The sequence below is a fragment of the Priapulus caudatus genome, unplaced genomic scaffold, assembly GCF_000485595.1.
Source record: "Priapulus caudatus unplaced genomic scaffold, Priapulus_caudatus-5.0.1 Scaffold189, whole genome shotgun sequence".
Taxonomy (NCBI): Eukaryota; Metazoa; Priapulida; class Priapulimorpha; order Priapulimorphida; family Priapulidae; genus Priapulus; species Priapulus caudatus.
In genome coordinates, this window is record NW_014577250.1 from 217688 (window position 1) to 238252 (window position 20565).

Genomic DNA, 20565 nt, shown 5'->3' on the forward strand with positions numbered 1-20565 from the left:
AGAGAGAGAGAGAGAGAGAGAGAGAGAGAGAGACGGGGGAAGTGTGAGAGATGAGTGACAAGGAAAGAACGAAAGAACGCGAATGAGAGTGAGAGAAAAAGTGAGAGAGCGAGATATTTAAAATTGAAATATTTTAGATTTAACTTTTAATTTTCATTAGACGATGCACACTTTAATAGTATACAGTAGAACGTTAACATAGCAGTCGATAGTAACGCCCGTCAAACAGTAATTAGCTTGCAGATAAGAAGCAGTAACGTGCTAGCAAGCATATATGACATCAAATTGCGCCAAAGCATGGTTTCCTCTGTCATCATCACACAGATTTTCATTTTCACTCGGCTGTGTAGCAGGGACACTTACATGTAATAAGCAGTGGGATGTCTCGGCTATCGGGTTCCTCTATGCCATTCTCCGCGACACACGTGTAAACTCCTCGATCCTCCTTCGTCGCATTAACGATGGTAATAAATTGACCTCTGCCAAGGAGAATGTAGGCCTATGCGTTAACGTATATATCTCCATCTATTGAAATGTCCGCGCTGTCAGAGTTGAGTACAGGGGGGGGGGGGTTCTCACTGTGGGCAGAGCTGTGAAAAATCAGCGAAACAGTTATGGGACCAGTGCGGTTCAAGTGTAAAATTTGCGGGTGTTCCGGGGCTGGCACTGGCCCTTGCCTAATCATACATTCGCGCGTCCGCTTCTTCACATTATATCTTGATTATATGACACACAGATGGCAGCACGTCTGCACCCAACCTGCGAAGCGGACCCTGTTTCTCAGTGTCCGTGACTTGCGACCCTGTAACGCATGCCAGTGTCCGCCCCCATCATGCTTACACTTACTCGTATTTTACGTCGCCCATAGGCATAGGTATGTTGTTCATTCTCTTCCAGTAGATCGTTGGTTCGGGGATGCCCGTGGCGTTGCAAGACATGTTGACCGTCATGCCCTCGGATATTTGCTCAGATCCGAGGATGTCTATGATCACTGGCCTTGCTGCGATTGGAAAAACAACTGTTACCTTGACGATTGTGCGGTGTTACTCTAATCATCACTCTTATTCTATAGTGTGAGGCCTATAGTAGAATCATAGTTCTACATGTGACGGGAAAATGGCTATATCTGCCATTATACCCTATTGCTGCGAGTCCAATGATATGGTTAACCTACCACACACAAAATCGTGCACACGGTTGATTGATGATGGTGCTGTTTGTGGATTGACGATCGAGCTGGTTTTATCTTGGTGATTTGTGATTGGGCTGTTTTTATCTTGGTGATTTGTGATTGGGCTGTTTTTATCTTGGTGATTTGTGATTGGGCTGTTTTAATCTTGGTGATTTGTTATTGGGCTGTTTTAATCGTGGGATTTGTTATTGGGCTGTTTTAATCGTGGGATTTGTGATCGGAATGTTTATATTTTGGTAATGGAGAATTCGACGCGAAATACTCCTTGCCCTCTTCGAGAGTATTCTGTTTTACTTTGAAAAATGGATTAATTTTATGGTCTCAAAGTTGGTTCGCAGCCAAACACAGTAGCCATAAGGAATTTATCCGCGAGACAGGGTACCTGGTTAATCTAAAATTAGACGTTGTCGTACCCTGATTGGCAGAGCAGACACCCCTTACTAGGCCACATGAGCCAGAGACTAATGGTACGCACGAAAAACGTATTTCTAAATGCGAAAGATGAAACATCGTCTTTAACGTGTAAACATTACATCGTCAGTAGTTAAAGTTCCCATCCCGCGCCCTCTACACAAAAACTTATATACTCTGGTAAAGTTATTTTAGCTTTGCCTGTTTATAGCTGCTTTATAATTACCATTAAATTCCAAACATGTGGCAATAACACGTTATTATACATTATTTTCAACCTATCTTTGAATTAACGATCTCTAGTTGTAACCAATTTAGCTCTTGTGGCTCTCATTAAAACAGCCGTAGAGTAGTATAGTAGCAGAAGTAATTTTGTTGAAATAGACTAATAACATTACAAAGCTATTTGTAATTAAATTTTCATTATGAATCTAGCGAAAGAAATCAATATATATTATATTAAATTACTTTAAACCACATATATATATAGTGCCCTTATAATACTGTTACAAACTACATCATAGTCGAAATATGAAAATAAAAAGAAATTTAGCAGTGTCTTTCACGTTTGTCTATTGCATCAACCTAAAGCTGATGATCTTATTCAAAGCATATCTAGGACAGGTATGACAGAATTAGTAGTTATTAGTAGAGGACAAACGAAACTGTCAGATTTTGCAGTGAATTTTGATAACAGGTAGCGAGGGAAACAGGTAGTCAGGAACTATCAAACGAAAAACCAGGTGGCGTGCACGGCACCTACTTTGTACGACCACGGTCACACTCCTGGTGACAGGAACGCTGGTTGTGATCTGGCACTGATAAACGCCCCCGTCCTCCTTCTTCACCTGCAAAATAAATACGAAGCCTTTACTCATCCTGATTATTGTCCCTAAGTGCATCTTGCGCTATGTTGCTGAGTGATTGCTGGATCTCTATCCAATGTGCACGTACACTCAGAATCGTATTACCTAATAGACTAAAGCTGTGAATCGGCATGTCAGTTCCAGTGAGTTTGCGGTTCGGTGCACGTTGGAAGATCTGACCCTAGCTGAGTGGAGATGTTGATGTTATCTTTATTTTACTACCACGATGATATTATATATGATATGATATGATGAAGATATGAAACCACAGTGATGTACCCACGTCGTCAATCTTGATGCTGTACTCGTTAGTGGCAGTGTTCACTTCCACTGAGATCCTAGAATCGACCGTAACGCGGATGTCGCCCAACGAAATGAGTCTTTGGTAAACTCCTGGTATCAAGTTATGAAACCAAACCACCTGTTAATGAAAGCACAGTGATCAGAACTATTACAGTAGCTATGCATTGCTGCATTTTATACATACACGCACGTACGCGCACGCGCGTGCGTCCACACGGAAGCGCACCCGCACATGGGTATACACATCTTAAACTTCATATTATTTGTATAGGTCTAGGGTGTGGTGAAAACAAACAAACAAAAATTGTGAGAATACTGGAAGAAAAATTACCGTGAATCATATAATCGTGTCTACACGAGAAAAAACGAACGCAGGCTTTTTCGAAACATATTGTAGACGCGGCTTATACGTTATAGCTGAGTGCTAATGGTTCTACGGGATATTACCTTGTTTATTACTGCTACTGGCAGTATCAACGATATAACACAACATGTCTATTAGTAACAACTTGATTGCCAGGCATTATATCCGCGGAGATCGATAAATGCACCTGCTCACAACGAGTTCCCGCCAACGCGTGTGAAAATAACAATAGTTATAGCCGGCGCCTGTATATTAATTCATTAGCAAAAGAAATTGGTAAGCATGGTGCTTGCGATAATTTAAATTTGCAAGGTTAATTAATACAGTCGGTAAAACCCGTTACGACCGTCCACCACCAGCAAAGCCCACCGAACAATATCCCGCCTCCGAACAAGCGCAATAATCCTTACGCACACACACACACACACGCACGCGCACACGCGCGCACACACACACACACGCACACGCACACGCACACGCACACGCACATCCACACGCACACGCACACGAACACGCACACGCACACGCACACGCACACGCACACGCACACACACAAACACATGCAGCACCACTATATCCCACCGCACCCAAACCTCACTTAGCCACACATAAGCCCACCCAACCCTACCCACCCCAAACAACCTCACTGAAGCGCTACACAACGGTTTCATATCAAATGCTTCCAACTTGTTTCACACTTACCCACGTACCCTACCACCAAATAACACCAGCCATCCCTACCCCACCCCGTAAACAACCCCACCGACCACGAAACACGATAACCGTATATATACCCTGCCGTATGTCGCACCCCGCCATACCCTAGCTTTCCTACCAGACCTTACCCCATGGGCTGTAATCACCCACGCGACGATGATGGTTTCTTTAACTGTTTTACTAACAGCAATGACTTGTGAAGTGCAAGAACAACAAAAACAATATTATTTTAAACTTCAAATTATATTAGTGCACTCATCCTTTGTAGTCATCATCATCCAGTGACTCATCTCTGCGCATGTTCAGTTTCCCCCTTGTTAACTCTCCAACTAATTTCGACCTTATTTTTGGACCTCGCCCTCATAGACCCACGAAATATCGGGTTACAACCACGTGTGTGTGTTTGGTTAGTAACTTGGTGCATCATAGATTCGAGTCGTTATTTTACAATTTAGCGAGAAAACGCCTGTTACTCGTCTACGACTGACTTTAGGACATGGGTTTACTTACAACATGAGCTCTTTGCTCTTTACTTCTTGCTCTCTACTACTTGGCTAGGACCTACACACCCCAGGGAAGATAAACGGCCACAAATAGCGATTAGGGCAGGAATGAATCGCATATTAACGCAACTCCCAGATCGTACATGTCATTACTCGAGGGGGGAGGTATAGTTGTGCTACGAATTTTTCAAGGACACGCGGAAGGAAATTATACGGATGGATTTAGTGGAGATTTGTATTAGGTGACTCATGTGCGCCACGCCGGCTGTAGGCTCGCACTCGCGTACCTGCCCGGGGGCAGGGAATGGTACCACGCACTGCGCCCGGGAAGTGCGATGACTTATCCATGCATCTAGCGAAGAGAGCACTGCTTTTAGTCATGACCAGCCCATCGATGACTAAGTGCCCGGATGTCAAGCAGTGGTAGTAGTGGTAGCAGTAGCAGTAGCAGTAGCAGTAGCAGTCGCAGTAGCAGTAGCTGCAGCAGCAGCAGCAGCAGCAGCAGCAGTAGTAGTAGTAGCAGTAATAGTAGTAGTAATAGTAGTAGTAGTAGTAGGAGTAGCAGTAGCAGTAGCAGTAGCAGTAGCAGTAGCAGTAGCAGTAGCACAGCTAGCCAGTGCAGTATCAGTAGCAGTAGCAGTAGCAGTAGCAGTAGCAGTAGCAGTATAGCAGCTAGCAGTAGCGTGCATAGCCAGTAGCAGTAGCCAGTTAGCAGTAGCAGCTAGCAGCTAGCAGTAGCAGTAGCAGTACCAGTAGCAGCTTAAGTAGCAGTAGCAGTTGAGCAATAAGCCATATAGCAATAGCAATAGCCCAGTAGCGTCAGCTAGCAGTAGAGCTAGCAGTAGCATAGCCCAGTAGCAGTAGCAGCTAGACAGGAGCAGTAGCAGCAGTAGTAGACAGCAGTAGTAGTAGCCAGCCAGGCAGCAGCCAGCAGCAGCAGTAGCAGTAGCCAGTAGCAGTAGCAGTAGCAAGTAGCAGTAGCAGTAGCAGTAGCAGTAGTTCACTAGCAGTAGCAGTAGCGTAGCAGTAGCAGTAGCAGTGCAGTAGCCAGCAGTAGAGGTAGCAGTGAGCAGTAGTAGCAGCCAGTAGCAGCAGCCAGCAGCAGCAGCAGCAGCAGAGCAAGCAGCAGCCGTAGCAGCGAGCAGGCAGCAGTGACTTTTTCTTAGTTATCAGTATCAGTATCAGTATGGCAGTGGCAGTGGCAGTGGCAGGGTGGCAGTAGTAGGACAGTGTGCAGTGCAAGTGGCAATAGTAGCAGTAGTAGTGGCACGTTGGCAGTGGCATGGAGCAGTCGGCAGTGATGCGGGACCAGTAGCAGTGCAGTGCGCAGTGCAGTAGCGTAGGGCAGGTGCAGTAGTAGTAGTAGTAGCAGTAGCAGTAGCAGCTAGCAGTAGCCAGTAGTAGTAGTAGGAGTATAGTAGTAGGTAGTGTAGTAGTAGTAGAAGTAGAAGTAGAAGTAGTGTAGTAGTAGTAGTAGTAGTAGTAGTAGTAGTAGTAGTAACAGCAGCAGCAGCAGCAACAGCAACAGCATTAAGCGTAGCTACAGCAGTAGTAGTAGCAGTAGTAGTAGCAGTAGCAGTAGCAATAGCAGTAAGCGTAGCTACAGCAGTAGTAGTAGCAGTAGTACATTTCGTGCTCTCGTCGTTTGGTGGCGAACAGCGCGTAGCCGTGGAAAAAATGCGGGAACGAATACTGCAGGTTTCAAACCCTCACCGCGACGGACTAACCCGCGTCGTGCTACTATATATAGGCCTACGATTGTAAAACATCAATTATGCATGCGCTTCAATTAACGTCCATTTGTAACAGCTTGTTTATGAATTATTTTCTAATGGCAACTGTTGGCCCCCGCCAACGTAGCGGCGTATAGGTATAGTCTGTACGGCTGCTATTTTAAATTATTAATTTAAAGCTCCCCTATCGCCTAAAGAACCAGTGGTGTTCGTATATAGCATGACCAGGGTTCAGTTTTATGTTAGAGTATTTAAACGCCATATTAACATTTACGAGAGAACCCCGGGTCATTCCGTAAAATTTGACTGTCAAGTTGCTGCAAATGTTACCCAACCCGAACCGAATACGTTTAACCCAACCTGGCCAGTTGTGTACGTTCGCCTATGCGGCACGCATACAGATGATTAAGTTTGTAAAATTGCTGCAAATGTTACACAGACCGGACCGAATACGTTTAACCCAACCTGGCTAGTTGTGTACGTTCGCGTATGTATAGCACCGATGACAAAATCGTAGAACACATGATTAAGTCTCGCGTAACAGCTGAAGGGCCGCCTCTTCCACATAATGGGTCGCTGTTAACCAAATATATACAATGATTTTAATGGCGTAAATGTTGGGTGTCCCCACTCCCCATAGACACTTGCAACTTGAGACTTCATACAGATTAATGAGCTAGCATGGGATGCCGCGCCACCTGCTGGTTAGTAAAATTACTGGTCGTTTCGCGCAGAGGAAAATACGATGAACAAGACTAACAGCACTGCCTGCTGTGACAGGGTACGTATGCTCGGTGATGCATTCCAGGATAAGGTACCTTTAATCGTTTATAAATTGATGATGGTCAAAATAGCGTTGTGCACGAAAGCATCCAAGATGCTTCTACGGTGCCTTGGATGTCATTTTACCAGAGACCATAAATACATTATTTAAAGGTCATACACACTTCACGAAAAGGACAGTTTCTATGAATCTAGTCAGCACTCTATGGACCTCGCCCGGGCTCGTTCGCGATTAAGTCATAGAACTTAGTTCACAAACCAGTGACTAAATTGGAACAGCGTAGGTAGTTCCCAGACATACGAACTGTGCGGGTGGGAGATTTAAAAAAACCATGAAACTTGTGCGATCAGTAGAACTAGCCGTGCATCGTTAGCTGGGTAATTGGTACAGTCGATAATTTTTTCAAGTTGACACTAAGATTGTGCTCTCTCGTGTATTCTAGTTCTGAACATGAGAAAAGAGTTCGGTAGTTAACCCCTAGTTCTAGCAAGTGGGGGTTCAGTGACTATTTTCTTAGCAGGTGGGGGACGCCCATCGCGGTTTTCCCCAACTGTCAATAACTAATTACATTCTGGTAGACACGCTTGGCTAGTCGGAGATCACTCGACAAAAATCGTGATTGCTCGGCAAAACGTGGAAAGAGTGGAAGACGGCCATGATGATGATCGAGCACGTGATCGGAACTGAACGTGATTCATCAGCGAAATGCATGTTAGCTGTTTCTATCACGCAAATTTGTTATTATTCTGAGGTTGCTTAGCAATACCCGATTCGATACAACCTGTATGACGCATCCAGCGGTTAAAGTGTGAATAAGTATTTTTGGACGTTGTGTGTGGGGGGGGACCTCCTCCCAAATTTGGATTCTATGCTCTAAAGCACCACATGGGGGACTTTTTAAGTTTGCGCTAAAATGGTGCCTTCTCGTGAATTCTAGGATGAAAATAGAGTTCTGCAGGGTGGAGCACTAACTATTTTCTTAGCAGGGGGCGAAAGCATAGCCACTCGATGCATCATTGAACTTGGTTGACGCAGAACAAGACACAGAGTAGACGTTCTATTGTTTTGCACACGAACACATACACTCCAACGTCCGGCCGTCCATTATTATCCGGTGATGGATTTATATGTCAAACAACGTATTGTTTTTCTTCCGAGTAAAATCTAAATAGGCCCTACATAACTAGCAGGAGGAAATCACACGTCAAATATAAGGGGCACCGAACCGTTCGCTATTACGGATACACATTCGTTTGAATTGTGTAGTTTCACCAAAAATGCCTACTAATATTCACGAATATGAGAAGAAAGCAACGATTTCTCTTCAGAAGCATCGGCACTAGTCATCGCAATGAGGTGTTTTAGGGTTAAGATTTTTTGTTGTGACCAAAGATTATAGGCGCGACTTTTGATTACACATGCAAGGTGGCAATATTCTCTCTTTCTCTCTCTCTCTCTCCCTCTCTCTCTCTCTCTCTCTCTGTCCCTCTCTCTCGCTCGCTCTCGTGCTCTCTCACTCTTTCTTTCTCTCGTTCTCGCTCTCTCTCCCCCCTCTCATAGCTGTCTTCATTACGATATCATACCTGAGCGCTATACTTACATTTGCATCTGATCCGGCATTCTCCACCTTGCACTTTAGCGAGAGCATGTCGCCCTCCCGCAGGGTGACGTTGTCCGACACTGACAGGATGTTAGGCTGGCCGCCCGGAAGCGGAGCATCCTGAGCAGGACCCGGAGGCTGAGCATCCTGAGCAATCACTGAAAACAGATCATCACGCGTTCATCAGATATCAGTTATCAGATATGCTGACGGACGCACGCACGCACGCTTGCTCGCACGCACGCACGCACGCACGCACGCACGCACGCACGCACGCTCGCACGAACGCACGCAACCTCTGCCAATATAAAATTCCCATGTTGCTTCGAATTCAGGCAGTGTTCGTCAGAAACTATTGCGTATACCATGGGAGATATCCATATGACTATAGTCTTGTGGATTTCTCGCATCATTTATTATTTACGATAGCCAACACTGCAGCCAGCGCTTCTCTAAGACAATGAAAAGTTTTGTCGGGTTTCGCACCAGACCGTACTTGTCGTATTGTACGATTTGATCCGAATCATAATAAAATGGGGGGCTATACATAAATAAGTAAATAAATAAATAAAAATATATATATATATAATATACCACAATCTTCATAATACGTGTGTTTGCGTGTTAAACATCAATGATGTATTCACTGCAGTAAAGGCTAGACATGCAAGAGGTAGGCAGACAGTCACATAGCACAGGAACTAGTATCTTAACATGCTTGCAACCATCGAACAGAATAGAAAGGCAAATTCAGTCTAGTGCCTGATGCTCTGTCTCGGTAGGCAATGTAACGTCCCAGTACTGTACTGCATTCATGGTTATAGAAAGGCTGCCATAGCTCAGCGCATTTAACATGATCAACCGATATAACGATCCAGGAGTTACGAGCCACATATGAGATTAAACGTTATATTGGCGTCCGCTAACTTCTTATAAACTTATTTTACGTTCGACCGATCTGTTGACTGTCATGGCCGTGTATCGCCGTTTCCCGAGCTACTTATTTCGTGACTCTTCGCTGACTTACGCTGTATCGTAAAATGCGGAGAAATGAAGGAAGCGAAATCTGAAATCGAATCTGTTTGTAAGCACTTATTTGCAAGTAAATCTTCGTTTCGCGTGCGCCTTTGTATTTCGCGTGTATGAAACTGCTTCTCAAGAGAAAAAACATCCCATCTTACGGTTCCGTGGTCGTAATGCTGTCTGGTTGTAACAGTAACAGCAGTATTGAACAACAAACCGGGGAGAACCAATTCTGTACATTTGCTACACTCAGTGGCGTTTGCGCACGCGTCAGCAACAATGGCAATGGTACGGTTCACCTTCGAAGACGCCACCGAAAATAAATACCTTTGGCAGAAGGTTTTTGCGGAAGATCGGGAGAAAATGCCGGGCGCGTTGTTTTGCGTTTTATGGCGGAATTCCGACCGCTTTTTCTCCAGTGTAGTTCCCTTTGCCCTTTTCGGTTTTTGCGGTGGAATACGCGAAAATATAGGTCGCTTTCGTGGGGGGTTTATGGATCGGGAATTGAGTGTAGCGTTGCTGCGGCTCTCTGCGCCCCCGTGTGTTGTGTGTTTAACGCAAGTTCGTGTACGAGCGAGCGCAAGTGTGGGACAGTACTCTCGTTGCCGCACGTCTGAATGCGAACTCTTCACTACAGCGTAGCCAGGCTCTCTCTCTCTCTCTGTCTGTGTGTGTGTGTGTGTGTGTGTGTGTGTGTGTGTGTGTGTGTGTGTGTGTGTGTGTGTGTGTGTGTGGGCGTGCCTACCTGCATACGTGCATATGTGTGTGTCTGCGTGCGTGTTTATGGTACGTACGTGCGCGTGCGCATGTGTGCGCGCGTGCATGATCGTAGTGCGCCGGTACGTACGCGTGTGCGGGTGTATGTTTACATTTACATTGAGGGCGGATTAAGCGACTGCATGCAGTTATCGTGGGTCAATAAGCGATCGATTAGGAGTGTAATCGATTATCGGAAATTCGAACGGATTTCTGTTAATGCACTGCCTCTGCAGATACGCTGCGCGCGCGACAGTTCAGCGCGGACAGAGACACACTTCACTAATGTCAGAAATGAAAGTTATTACCGAAATGAAAGGCTCCCCATTCTCCAGCATAAACCGTGTTACCTCGCTCGCCTGATCCCAAACGGACGCCATGTCAATTCTAAGATAATTATGCATAATTCAGTATAAATAACGAGCAAGGACGATCAAGGCATTCTGGTTTTTTCTATAACGAGGCAAACGAGTTATGTGGGAGGTATTACCGACCGGGGCTTACTGTGAAAATAGGATAGCGGAGTAAATTGGTTTCGGAGATAGATTCCGAAATAAACTTCCGGTCTTTGCATCCGGATATCGGTAATGTCAGTGTGGTTGGAAGCGTAGGGTGGAGGTTCTTGTTATTAGAATACTCGTAGCTGCCGGCCGCCACAAGGTTGGCATATCGTATAGCTAACAACATTGTAACTTTAACACGAATGTCATCCATCCGTCAACGCGACGCTGCAAGCCAGTGGCCTGGGTATGACCGAATTTAGGTTTACAGCGGCAAGGTGCGGGGTATTTTTTGAAGGTGGCTTATTGCTAATGTAATTCATCTTACATTATTTTTTGAAGAACGAAATTGTGTAGTGAAACTCACGAGGAAAATTTAATTACTGTAAGTTACTGTAAGTTACTGTTAGTTACTGTACTTTAAGTACTGTACCAACTATTTTGCGGAAAGTACAAGATTAATCAGAGTGAACCCTTTCGAACTCTCTGACATGCAAAAGCATGAATGATGTCACTGAAGTCTAACTTTTAGCTTCAGAAATGCGGCCCTGTTCATCTGCACCGTTTGCTCTGCTAGTAAATCGGCCCTGGTAGACGCTACACGGGCTGTCGGTAGAATACATCATCGACGGTCAGCCTTCTTGGAAAGCCGAGAAGGTGCTGGAAGGTCATGCCGGATTCTAACAGATTTAGAACACGTTAGCTAAGCCTCAGCTATACGCACACGCATGCGTGCGTCTGCTGTGCATTCGCGCGTCTGTCCATGTACCCATGCGCATCTACTCCGTCTGCCCGTGCGTTTACTAACAATAGCACCCACTAACGCGTGCATTACCTACTTCTATAACTGCTGCACAACTGCTCAACACGGTCCACTCGTACTCGCAGAATATTTACAATGGAGCACAGATCGGTTGGTCGCACCTGTTGTGCATGGGAAGCACGGCACCGTGCTCTCTTAAATAAAGCTGACTGGAGCGGAATACGCGTACGTGATCCTGCATCGTGAGTCCTAACGATAATAATAAGTTTAATAAAGAAACCCAAAAAAGTTTTGCTAATTTTACTAGAAAAAATGTTAGTAAGACCACGCTAAAACAAATCCTTACGTGAATCTTTACTTAAAGTTATACCAACTTTAATGTAACTCTCACACCAGGCCTAACGCTAACCCTGCATGTCTCTATAGCACAGCCCCAGTAATAACATTGAACATATTATGAGCTATGGCAGTAGTTATATCTAACACACAATCTCCCAACGATAACCTAGCTACGCCTAACCACCCTACTACCATACACCTAACCACAACACTAACACGAGCACCAACCCTAAACCTAGCTGTAATCCTAGCCCTATCATTAACCCTAAACCAAACTCTATCACTCGACCTATACTGATATACAATGGAGAAACAACATGCAACATGTAACGCGCAGAGGCAAGCAGCTCATGCTACTTCAAACCAAATAATGCAATTCCACCGCGGTAGGTAACAATAGACTTTTCGTATTTAGGGTTTGATAACAAGAGGGGGCTCTGCTATTGCATGTATCGTATTGTATCGTATTGCGTTCGTTATCACAACTACTACATTGCTCTCATCGACCACAGTAGTCTCACGCGCCACCGACACCGGCGCCACGCAGTATCACTCCGCCGAACTAAACACAGGAAGTACGCGTATGTTGTCATCGCGGTGGAGTGGAAAATTGGGCGCGCATTTCTGGACGCTGTAACGGCCGGTTCGTGGTGGTGGGGTGGGGTATATCTAACATATATTTATATAGCAGAGTCTGTCTCTGCTTCGCTCCTGTGTGAAATTTCTGTTACCTGTGGCGGGACGCTGATATAGCGCAGGCGCATGAAGAGAGTTTCGCTGCGCGTTTACCTATCGGAGCTTATCTGTTGCCTGTCTCGGTCAACAGGCATCTGTGTAATGATCGGTAGTTTCGAACTTTCGATGCTCGTACTTCGGGTATTGAATAATGCATTGATTGCGCCACCTGGCCGACGACATACAGTCGGTAGCGGTAGCCCCCTCCCCCTCCCGCCCCCACGCACGCGCCGCCGCCGCCGCCGCCGCCGCCGCCCTCTCACTACTTGTCCCTGCAGTCGGGCCCCCTAGCTCGAGAACTATAGCCCTTCGCTCTGCCACAGGCGCTTGTGGCAGAGCGAAGGGCTATAGTTCTAGAGCTAGGCCCCTCTAGACCACGAGAGCGCGCGCGGGTGGATCGGATTCCCGCCACACGGCGCGCGGTGTGATTATGATTATGTGCATGAATTCATTATTCATCAAAAAAGCGCGTCACCGCGCGCGCCCTCCTGGCGTACGGGGCCCTGACCGTTTACTCTCACTGTGTTGTATGTACATCAGCTGATTACATCGGCAGGAAAGCTCATGTAGTAGCGGCAAGACAAACACGGTCCTCTCCCCCGCCCCCGTGGAGTGGTAGGCGCGTGGCCGGGGGGGGGGGTGTATTGTGTGAGGCGGAGAACGATGAAACACGCGCTACTGTTGGCTGTACAGATGCTGCCGTTTGATTGCTCCCACGCGCCCGATCTCTCTCCTTCTCTCGCTCTCTCTCTCTCCCTCTCGCTCTGTCTCTCTCCCTCTCGCTCTGTCTGATCTGTCTGTTTGCCTGTCCGTCCGTCCGTCCGTCCCACGTGCCCGATTTCTCTCTCTCTTCTCTCTTCTCTCTCTCTCTCTCTCTGCTCTCTCTCTATTCTCTCTCTCTTCCGCGCGCTCTACTCTCTCTCTCTCTCTCACGCACTCTCACCGTCTGTCTCGTTCGCTCTCTCTCTCGCTGCCAGCCCGTTTCACATTACCATTGAAGTCAGCCACTTAAACGTCACATGTCGTCTCGCCTCGTGGGTGTCTCTCCACGGGGACATTCATCAAATACGCCGTCAATTGCTAATACATCAGTACATAGAGCTACTGCTACTAATACTGCTGCTGGTGGTGGTGCGCTTGCAACTGTTGATTCTGCTACTGATGTAGCTGCTGTCGCTGCTACTACGACTATCACTGCTACTGCTACTGCTACTGCTACTGCTACTGCTATTGCCTATGCTTCTGCACTGCTAACTGCTTACTGCTACTGCTATGCTACTGCTACCTTACGGCTGCTGCTTGGTCGTCGGTAAGTGGTGGTTGTGTGGTCGAGTGGTGGTTCGGTTGGGTGTGGTGGGTGGTGGGTGTGGTGGTTTGGTTGTGGCTGTTGCGGCAGAAATACTGTTGATTCTACTCTTGCAGCTACTGCTCATGCAGCTACTGCTTCAGTGCTGACGTTTTTGCTGCTACTGGTGGTAACGCTGCCAGCACTGCTGCTGGTACTGCCACTGCCACTGCTGCTACTCCTACTGCTTCTATCGACACAGAGATGCTTCTCTCGACCCGTGGATGCGTCTACTTGAGGAAAGCTTTCCCCCACAACACCGCAGCTCCTTCAAACCCAACATTTCTCTACACTCACAGTAAACATTCGTGGAAACACAGCACCCCCTCCCCCCGCATACTCCACTCACCCAAAACAGAATCTGGTTTGCTGTTGTGTTTCTCTAAAACTCACAATCCGAGCACGAACCCCCGCTCGGCACAAATCACCGCCGTAGGCATCATTGCCGCACGCATAAAGCCAGCTAGCTAACGCAGGGCGAGAAAACACGGAAGCGACGTTAATGTGATGCGTGCTCAGCTGTACGTGAACCAACTACGACATCCATCCACCCAGCCACCCATCGTTCATCACGTTTGCCTGGTAACATACCAACGATAACTACCGCCGCAAATTACCACAACGCCTTACAGCGTCTACACAAATGCCGCCGCGATATTTCACTAGATCGTCCGCACCCCCGTCGGGGAAGGAATTCGCGGGCGCTGCGATTTCATGCGACACCGACCGGCAGACGCCCGCTACGCAGTAATTGTCAAATGTCAATAGGCTAAGGAAGAAAATCTGCTAATGATCGCGTGACAACAAACAGCGTCTGTATACACATCTCTGTGTCACTCGTGTGTACAACGCGTACGAGGTCGTCTTAGGGATGAGTAAAGTCGATGGGTGTGTAGGGGGGTATAAGCGATCTTATATATATACACGCACACACGCGCGCGCACACACGCACGCACGCACGCACGCACGCACGCACGCACGTGCACACACACACGCACGCACGCACGCACGTACGCACGCGCACACGCACGCACGCACACACGCACACACACGCACACACACACATACATATATATATATATTATGCGATTATATATTCACGTGCACCTGCACACTCCGGATAATGTAGCCTTATATATAAATATATAAATAATAAATCATTATTTGCGTTTTCCGTATGCGCGTGCACCTGCGACGTCGCACGAGTAGGTTCGCGATCTCGTATGTTCCCAATATCGTAGGAAACTCTGTGTTTATCCGCAGCACGGAGGGTACGACGTCTAGAATCTTGGCCCTCGACGGCGTGTTTAACCCTCGTCTAAGCAGCACCAGCCGTTCGAATGCTACTTCACGCCCGATACCCACGTCCTCCCCTCACCCCGAGGTTCGCATATCAGCTTGCCGCTACTTCTTCATTGTCGCACCATGCACGGCAAGTGCCACGAACAGACTAAACAACCTACAGCGAGAGCTGAGAGGGTTGAGCATTGCACGCTCACATACGCGCGTAAAACTGCCGGGAACTCCGAAACACACGCGAGGTCCCTCCACGATATATCATGCTGGCGGTATCATGATGATATCCTATGCAAGCCGAGAGACCCCGAGTTTAGTTCGAGTCCGACAGAGTAACTCGTGTGTTGTGCGGGTATCAGAACCCTACACTGAAGCCCAGTTCGGTTCTTTGTTAGACAAACAAGTATGGGAGAATATACAGGGAATAGATCTTTCAGAAGCCGTAAATATTTCGGCTTGCGGAATGCTTTCGTGGCGTCTTCCTGAATTTTACGGGCCATTTTTTGAGTGTCTATATTCGCAGACACTTAAGATTGAACGTGTCTGGTGAGCCTATTATATATTGTTTATCATTATGTGCGCACGAACGTATATTTGTGCTATAACGAAAAAAGATAGGGTAGATAGTGAGGGAACGGGAGGAGGTAGAGCACGAAAGAGATGGGAAAGGGGAGAGAATTAGGAAACGATAGAGCCATATACAGAGTGCGCGCGGGTCGGCACGTGCACGCACGCGCGAATAGAATGCACGCACACGCGCACACATACTAACGGACACACATGCGCGCACACACACGCACGCGCGCACACACCAACCCACGTGTGTGTTTACAGCAACAATTACTGCAGCCGGGATTTACACGAAGCGTAATCCAGTTAGTCGACGTGTCCCGGGAATGCAGTATAGATCGAATAACTCTCCTAGACACACCACACACACACACGCACGCACGCACGCACACACACACACACACACACACACACACACACACACACACACACACACACACACACACACACACACACACACACACACAGAGACGAGTGTATATACGCGCACCCACTCACAGCTCCTACAAACCCGTCCACGTTACACGCGCCGTCCCCGGAATTGTTCGAAGCACACGAATTTAATCGAATCGAACCGAATCGAATCGAAACACTCGAATCTGAAAGCACCCGTGAATAAACATGTATTTCTAATTCTCCGAGAATCAACATTCGCTTGCTTGTTGTTCGTCGTCGCCATGTTTTGCCCTCTCTCTCCCGCGGCAGGAGGAGGTACAGAAGTGCAGCACATGGCGAACATCACGCGAATAAAGAGAAGGAGGGGGTGAAGCTCCAGTGTCGGTAGCGCGTGATGGGTTGCGAGAGAGTTGGAGGCGGGTTGAGCAAGCTCGGTGAGAACGACAACTGGAGAAGGAGGTCCGGAGGAAACTCCTTTTCTCCATGCGAGAGGAGAAAAATTCGAGCTGCTGAGAAGGTTGGGATGTGGGAGGTGAAGCTTGTATGAAGGTCTGAGGGGAGTTTGGGATCCGGTGGGCGAGCTTGGAAGAGCCAAGTGAAAGTCGTATATATGACGGTTAGGGTGTTGCGGGTAAGGACTGGGAAGAACTGGGAAGATGTGATGGGAACATGGCGGTACATCTATCTGTCAGGATGGAGGAGTGTACTGGTATAGGTTGAGATGTCGAGGAAGGTACTGGGATGAGCTGGGAGCATGTGCAGAGTGTTGAGAAAGCAAATGAGAGAAATAATAAGAATTTTGACGGTAAGGATATTCACTTGCAAATGACACAATGTATCCGTTATTCTAGTGTGGCGGGAAATAACCATATTCTTCCTTTAAGGATATCGACGGGAGTCATCAAATCCAGTATTCTGCACGTACACGCACCACACACATACGCGCGCACGAATACACGCACGCGCGCCCACACGCACGCCAAGTGTTCGCTAACACACAAATCAATACTACGCCGAGCCCAGTTAGTGGTAGATCAATATAGCATTTTTTAGCTCGTGGTAAAAATTGCAAATAACATTTGGCCGCGTCTCTGGATCCAGTATTAGGCCTACATTACTGTAACTTCTCCCTCTACAGCGCCCCGGCTGCGTAATAGAGATTTCAGCATCTTTAATATCTAATTGAGAGATTTCTGCTCTGCTGCGCCAGTCCCTACTGACATGGGCTTTTGCAAGCGCCGTTTTCATATCGTTTACTAATTCAATAATACAAAGTTGAGCAGCATATGTGATTTTACAATCTCTGCCTATCTAATGAACATTAGACAGTTTTGAAAAGGGAGGCCTGGACGAGCACTAAGGGGTCGATTGAATTATCCGCTCACGTCTAAAGCGTAAGAAGATAGCGCCATGCTGCACGGACTGGGTTTGAAATGTAGTCGTATTTGCCACTTTTGTCTTGGTCGAAAGGGAGAATAGGATTGGAGTGGAAAGAAAGACAGAGTAATGGGTGGATGGCGCGATGGTGTGTGTGTGTGTGTGTGTGTGTGTGTGTGTGTGTGTGTGTGCGTGAGAGAGAGAGAGAGAGGAGAGGAGAGGCAGTAAGAGGCCGACAGACAGCGAGAGTGCATGTTAGAGAGCGAGGGCAACACACACGTACGTACGCACACACACACACACACACACACACACACACACACACGCACACACGCGCGCACATACCCCCACCACACACACACATACATACAAACACGTACGCACGCACGCGCGCACAGGAAGACAGAGTTGGGGAGATCGAGTGTGGGAGAAAATAAGAAAGCGAGAGAGAGCGCTGGCAAGAAAGAAAGCAAAAACGAGGACAGGAGAGAGAGAGAGAGAGAGAGACTATGAGAGCACAGGATGAGAGAGAGAGAGAGAGAGAGAGGGAGGGAGGGAGGCTAGAGATAGATTATGTGTGCACGTTCTTACTAATGAGCATCGATTGTTTTACGCACGCGCTCTCCGATCGTAACCAAGTCACTGTTTTCCATAAAATAACACTTTGTTACCATCACAATTTAGAAATCCGTCGAATTAAACCTAGCAAAAATAGATGACGTATACGTGCATGATATAAGTAAACATTTTTTATAAGTGGAACCGACAGAGAGTCCGATTCGTGCTGTACTACCGTCGTACTGGGTTCGGGGGTCGGGCCAATAGTTGCTTGGATCCGGACCGCTGGCCGTGTTTCTCGTTCGATAAACTTCGCTTGAGGAAACTTGTACGACTTCACCTGGGGCCAAAAAATACAAATGAAAGAGAAAGAGAGAGCGAGATAGATAGAAAGAGAGAGAAAGAGAGAGAGAGGAGAGAGAAGAGAGAGAGGAGAGAATCGAGAGACGACGAGAGAGTAGGAGAGAGGAGGAAGAGAGATTGGAGAGAGGAGCAGAGAGAGAGAGTTGGACAGGGCCGAATTTAGTTACAAGCTAAACAAGCTACAGCTTAGGGCCCTCACAGTCTGAACGGACTCTCAAAATCTCAGACTTTTTTCATACCGTTTTATTATAAATTTATTTTTGTAAGTGAAGATACTAAGAAATAATAAGAACCTAATTAACCCTAACTAATTTCAGCATTATTTCCAAGTTCAGTTGTTACACAACCCTCAAAATCTCCAGTTAACCGCCAAACCCCCCCTTTTTCAAAACCCCCAAGTGTCTAAATCCTGCCCTGGAGCTGGGGACGTCGCACACCATCAAGCTTATACGTGCTCGGGCTAGAGCGCAGTATAGTATAGTATAGTATAGTATAGTATAGTATAGTATAGTATGTTAGGTATAGTCTATAATATAGTATAGTATAGTATAGTATAGTTAGTATAGTATAGTTATAGTATAGTTATAGTATAGTATAGATAGCCATAGCAAGCCCATAGCCTAGTATAGTATAGCATATAGTATAGTATAGTATAGTATCAGTATAGTATAGTTAGTATAGTATAGTAATTAGTATAGTATTTAGTATAGTATGTAAGTATAGTATAAGTATGTATTTAGTTAGTAATATATAGTATAGTCTATAGTATAGTATATATAGCTATAGTAATAGTATAAGTAGCGGAAGTGCGCAGACCGCACGTCATTCGGGCACGGTGCAGTAGAAAACACATTATTGTCCGGCACCCGATCGAACTGCAGCTATATAAACCGCCAAGCGAGACGCTGCCGCAGTTGTCGGTCGTGAAATTCAGCAGCGAAAAAACATGGCGGCGATTTTACTTCCGTTTCGAGTCGAGAGCGAGTTTGCTTAGTTTGGCTCTACGTACGTTCGCGAACATTTGCTACAATATAAACTGATTCCCGCGTCGCAGACCTTTTCCGGGTGATGCATGGGGGCCGTAGCGAATGAAAAGACTGGATCAGTCTATGACGAAAATATTTATACTATATGCGGGAAAGGCCACTAGTTATCGGTATATTCTTCAATGCATGTCTTGCATACATAGAAAGCAGCTCCGATACAGACACTACGTGCCTTCGGGCAACCGACGTGCGGTATGTTTACCTCTGGTAATAAAATCCCATGCAGAATCGAATTTACGGCGACATATTATATAGAGTTAAACGAACCAATCGCGTTCAGCCATGAGACTGTAACGAGAAATCGTGAGAGAGGCGGTAAGGGTGAAAGAGCTGGGGAGAGAGGGGTGGGGGAGAGGGGAAGACGAGAAAGAGGCGACTCACACACACACACACACACATCACACACACACACACACCACCACACACAACGCGCAGCGCGCGCACACACACACGCACGCAACGCACGCCACGCACGCACGCACGCACGCACGCCACGACGCACGCACGCACGCACAACACACACACACACACACACGCACGACGCACGCACTGCGCGCGCGCGCGCACGCTGTAAGAAGTACTGTGTGCTGCGTACACGCGTCTGTGATTAGCGACCAAGAGTGAAAGAGAAATGAAGCACGGCACCGCGAGAAAGAGAAGCGCGAGATGGAGAGAGAGAGAGAAGACTGAGGGAGAGAGATGAGAGATGTGAGAGAGAGAGGACTAATTAACCAACCAAACCAAACGGATTACCAACGCGAATATTTGGTGCGCGGGAAATCGATGCAGCACGACCATTGCACACACAGTGTGAGCAACGGCAGCAGCAGAAACAGCCAACCGCGTACGACGCAAGGTTAATAACAAACATGCATCACTACATGACGATAACAGAAATTGGCTAGGGGGGTCTGACTCCCAACGTATAAGAAACCACATAACCGACAATGCGGCCTGGTCGTGACTATGAATTGTCATAACCATGGGCCTAGTGTAGCTAATGGGTGCTTTATCCGAGCACTCTA

The 20565-nt window shown here is 46.9% G+C and overlaps 1 protein-coding gene across 1 annotated transcript in view; it reads right to left on the bottom strand.

Moving 5' to 3' along the window:
• Positions 1-363: 363 nt before the first annotated feature.
• The window catches only part of LOC106807001 (lachesin-like), a gene marked incomplete at its 3' end in the record, with an annotated part of 38476 nt that continues 18274 nt past the window's right edge, over positions 364-20565 (bottom strand). Inside the window, 5 exon segments of the mRNA XM_014809198.1 lie at positions 364-479; positions 847-1000; positions 2367-2451; positions 2753-2890; positions 8474-8631. Coding sequence (XP_014664684.1) covers positions 364-479; positions 847-1000; positions 2367-2451; positions 2753-2890; positions 8474-8631 — 651 coding nt within the window.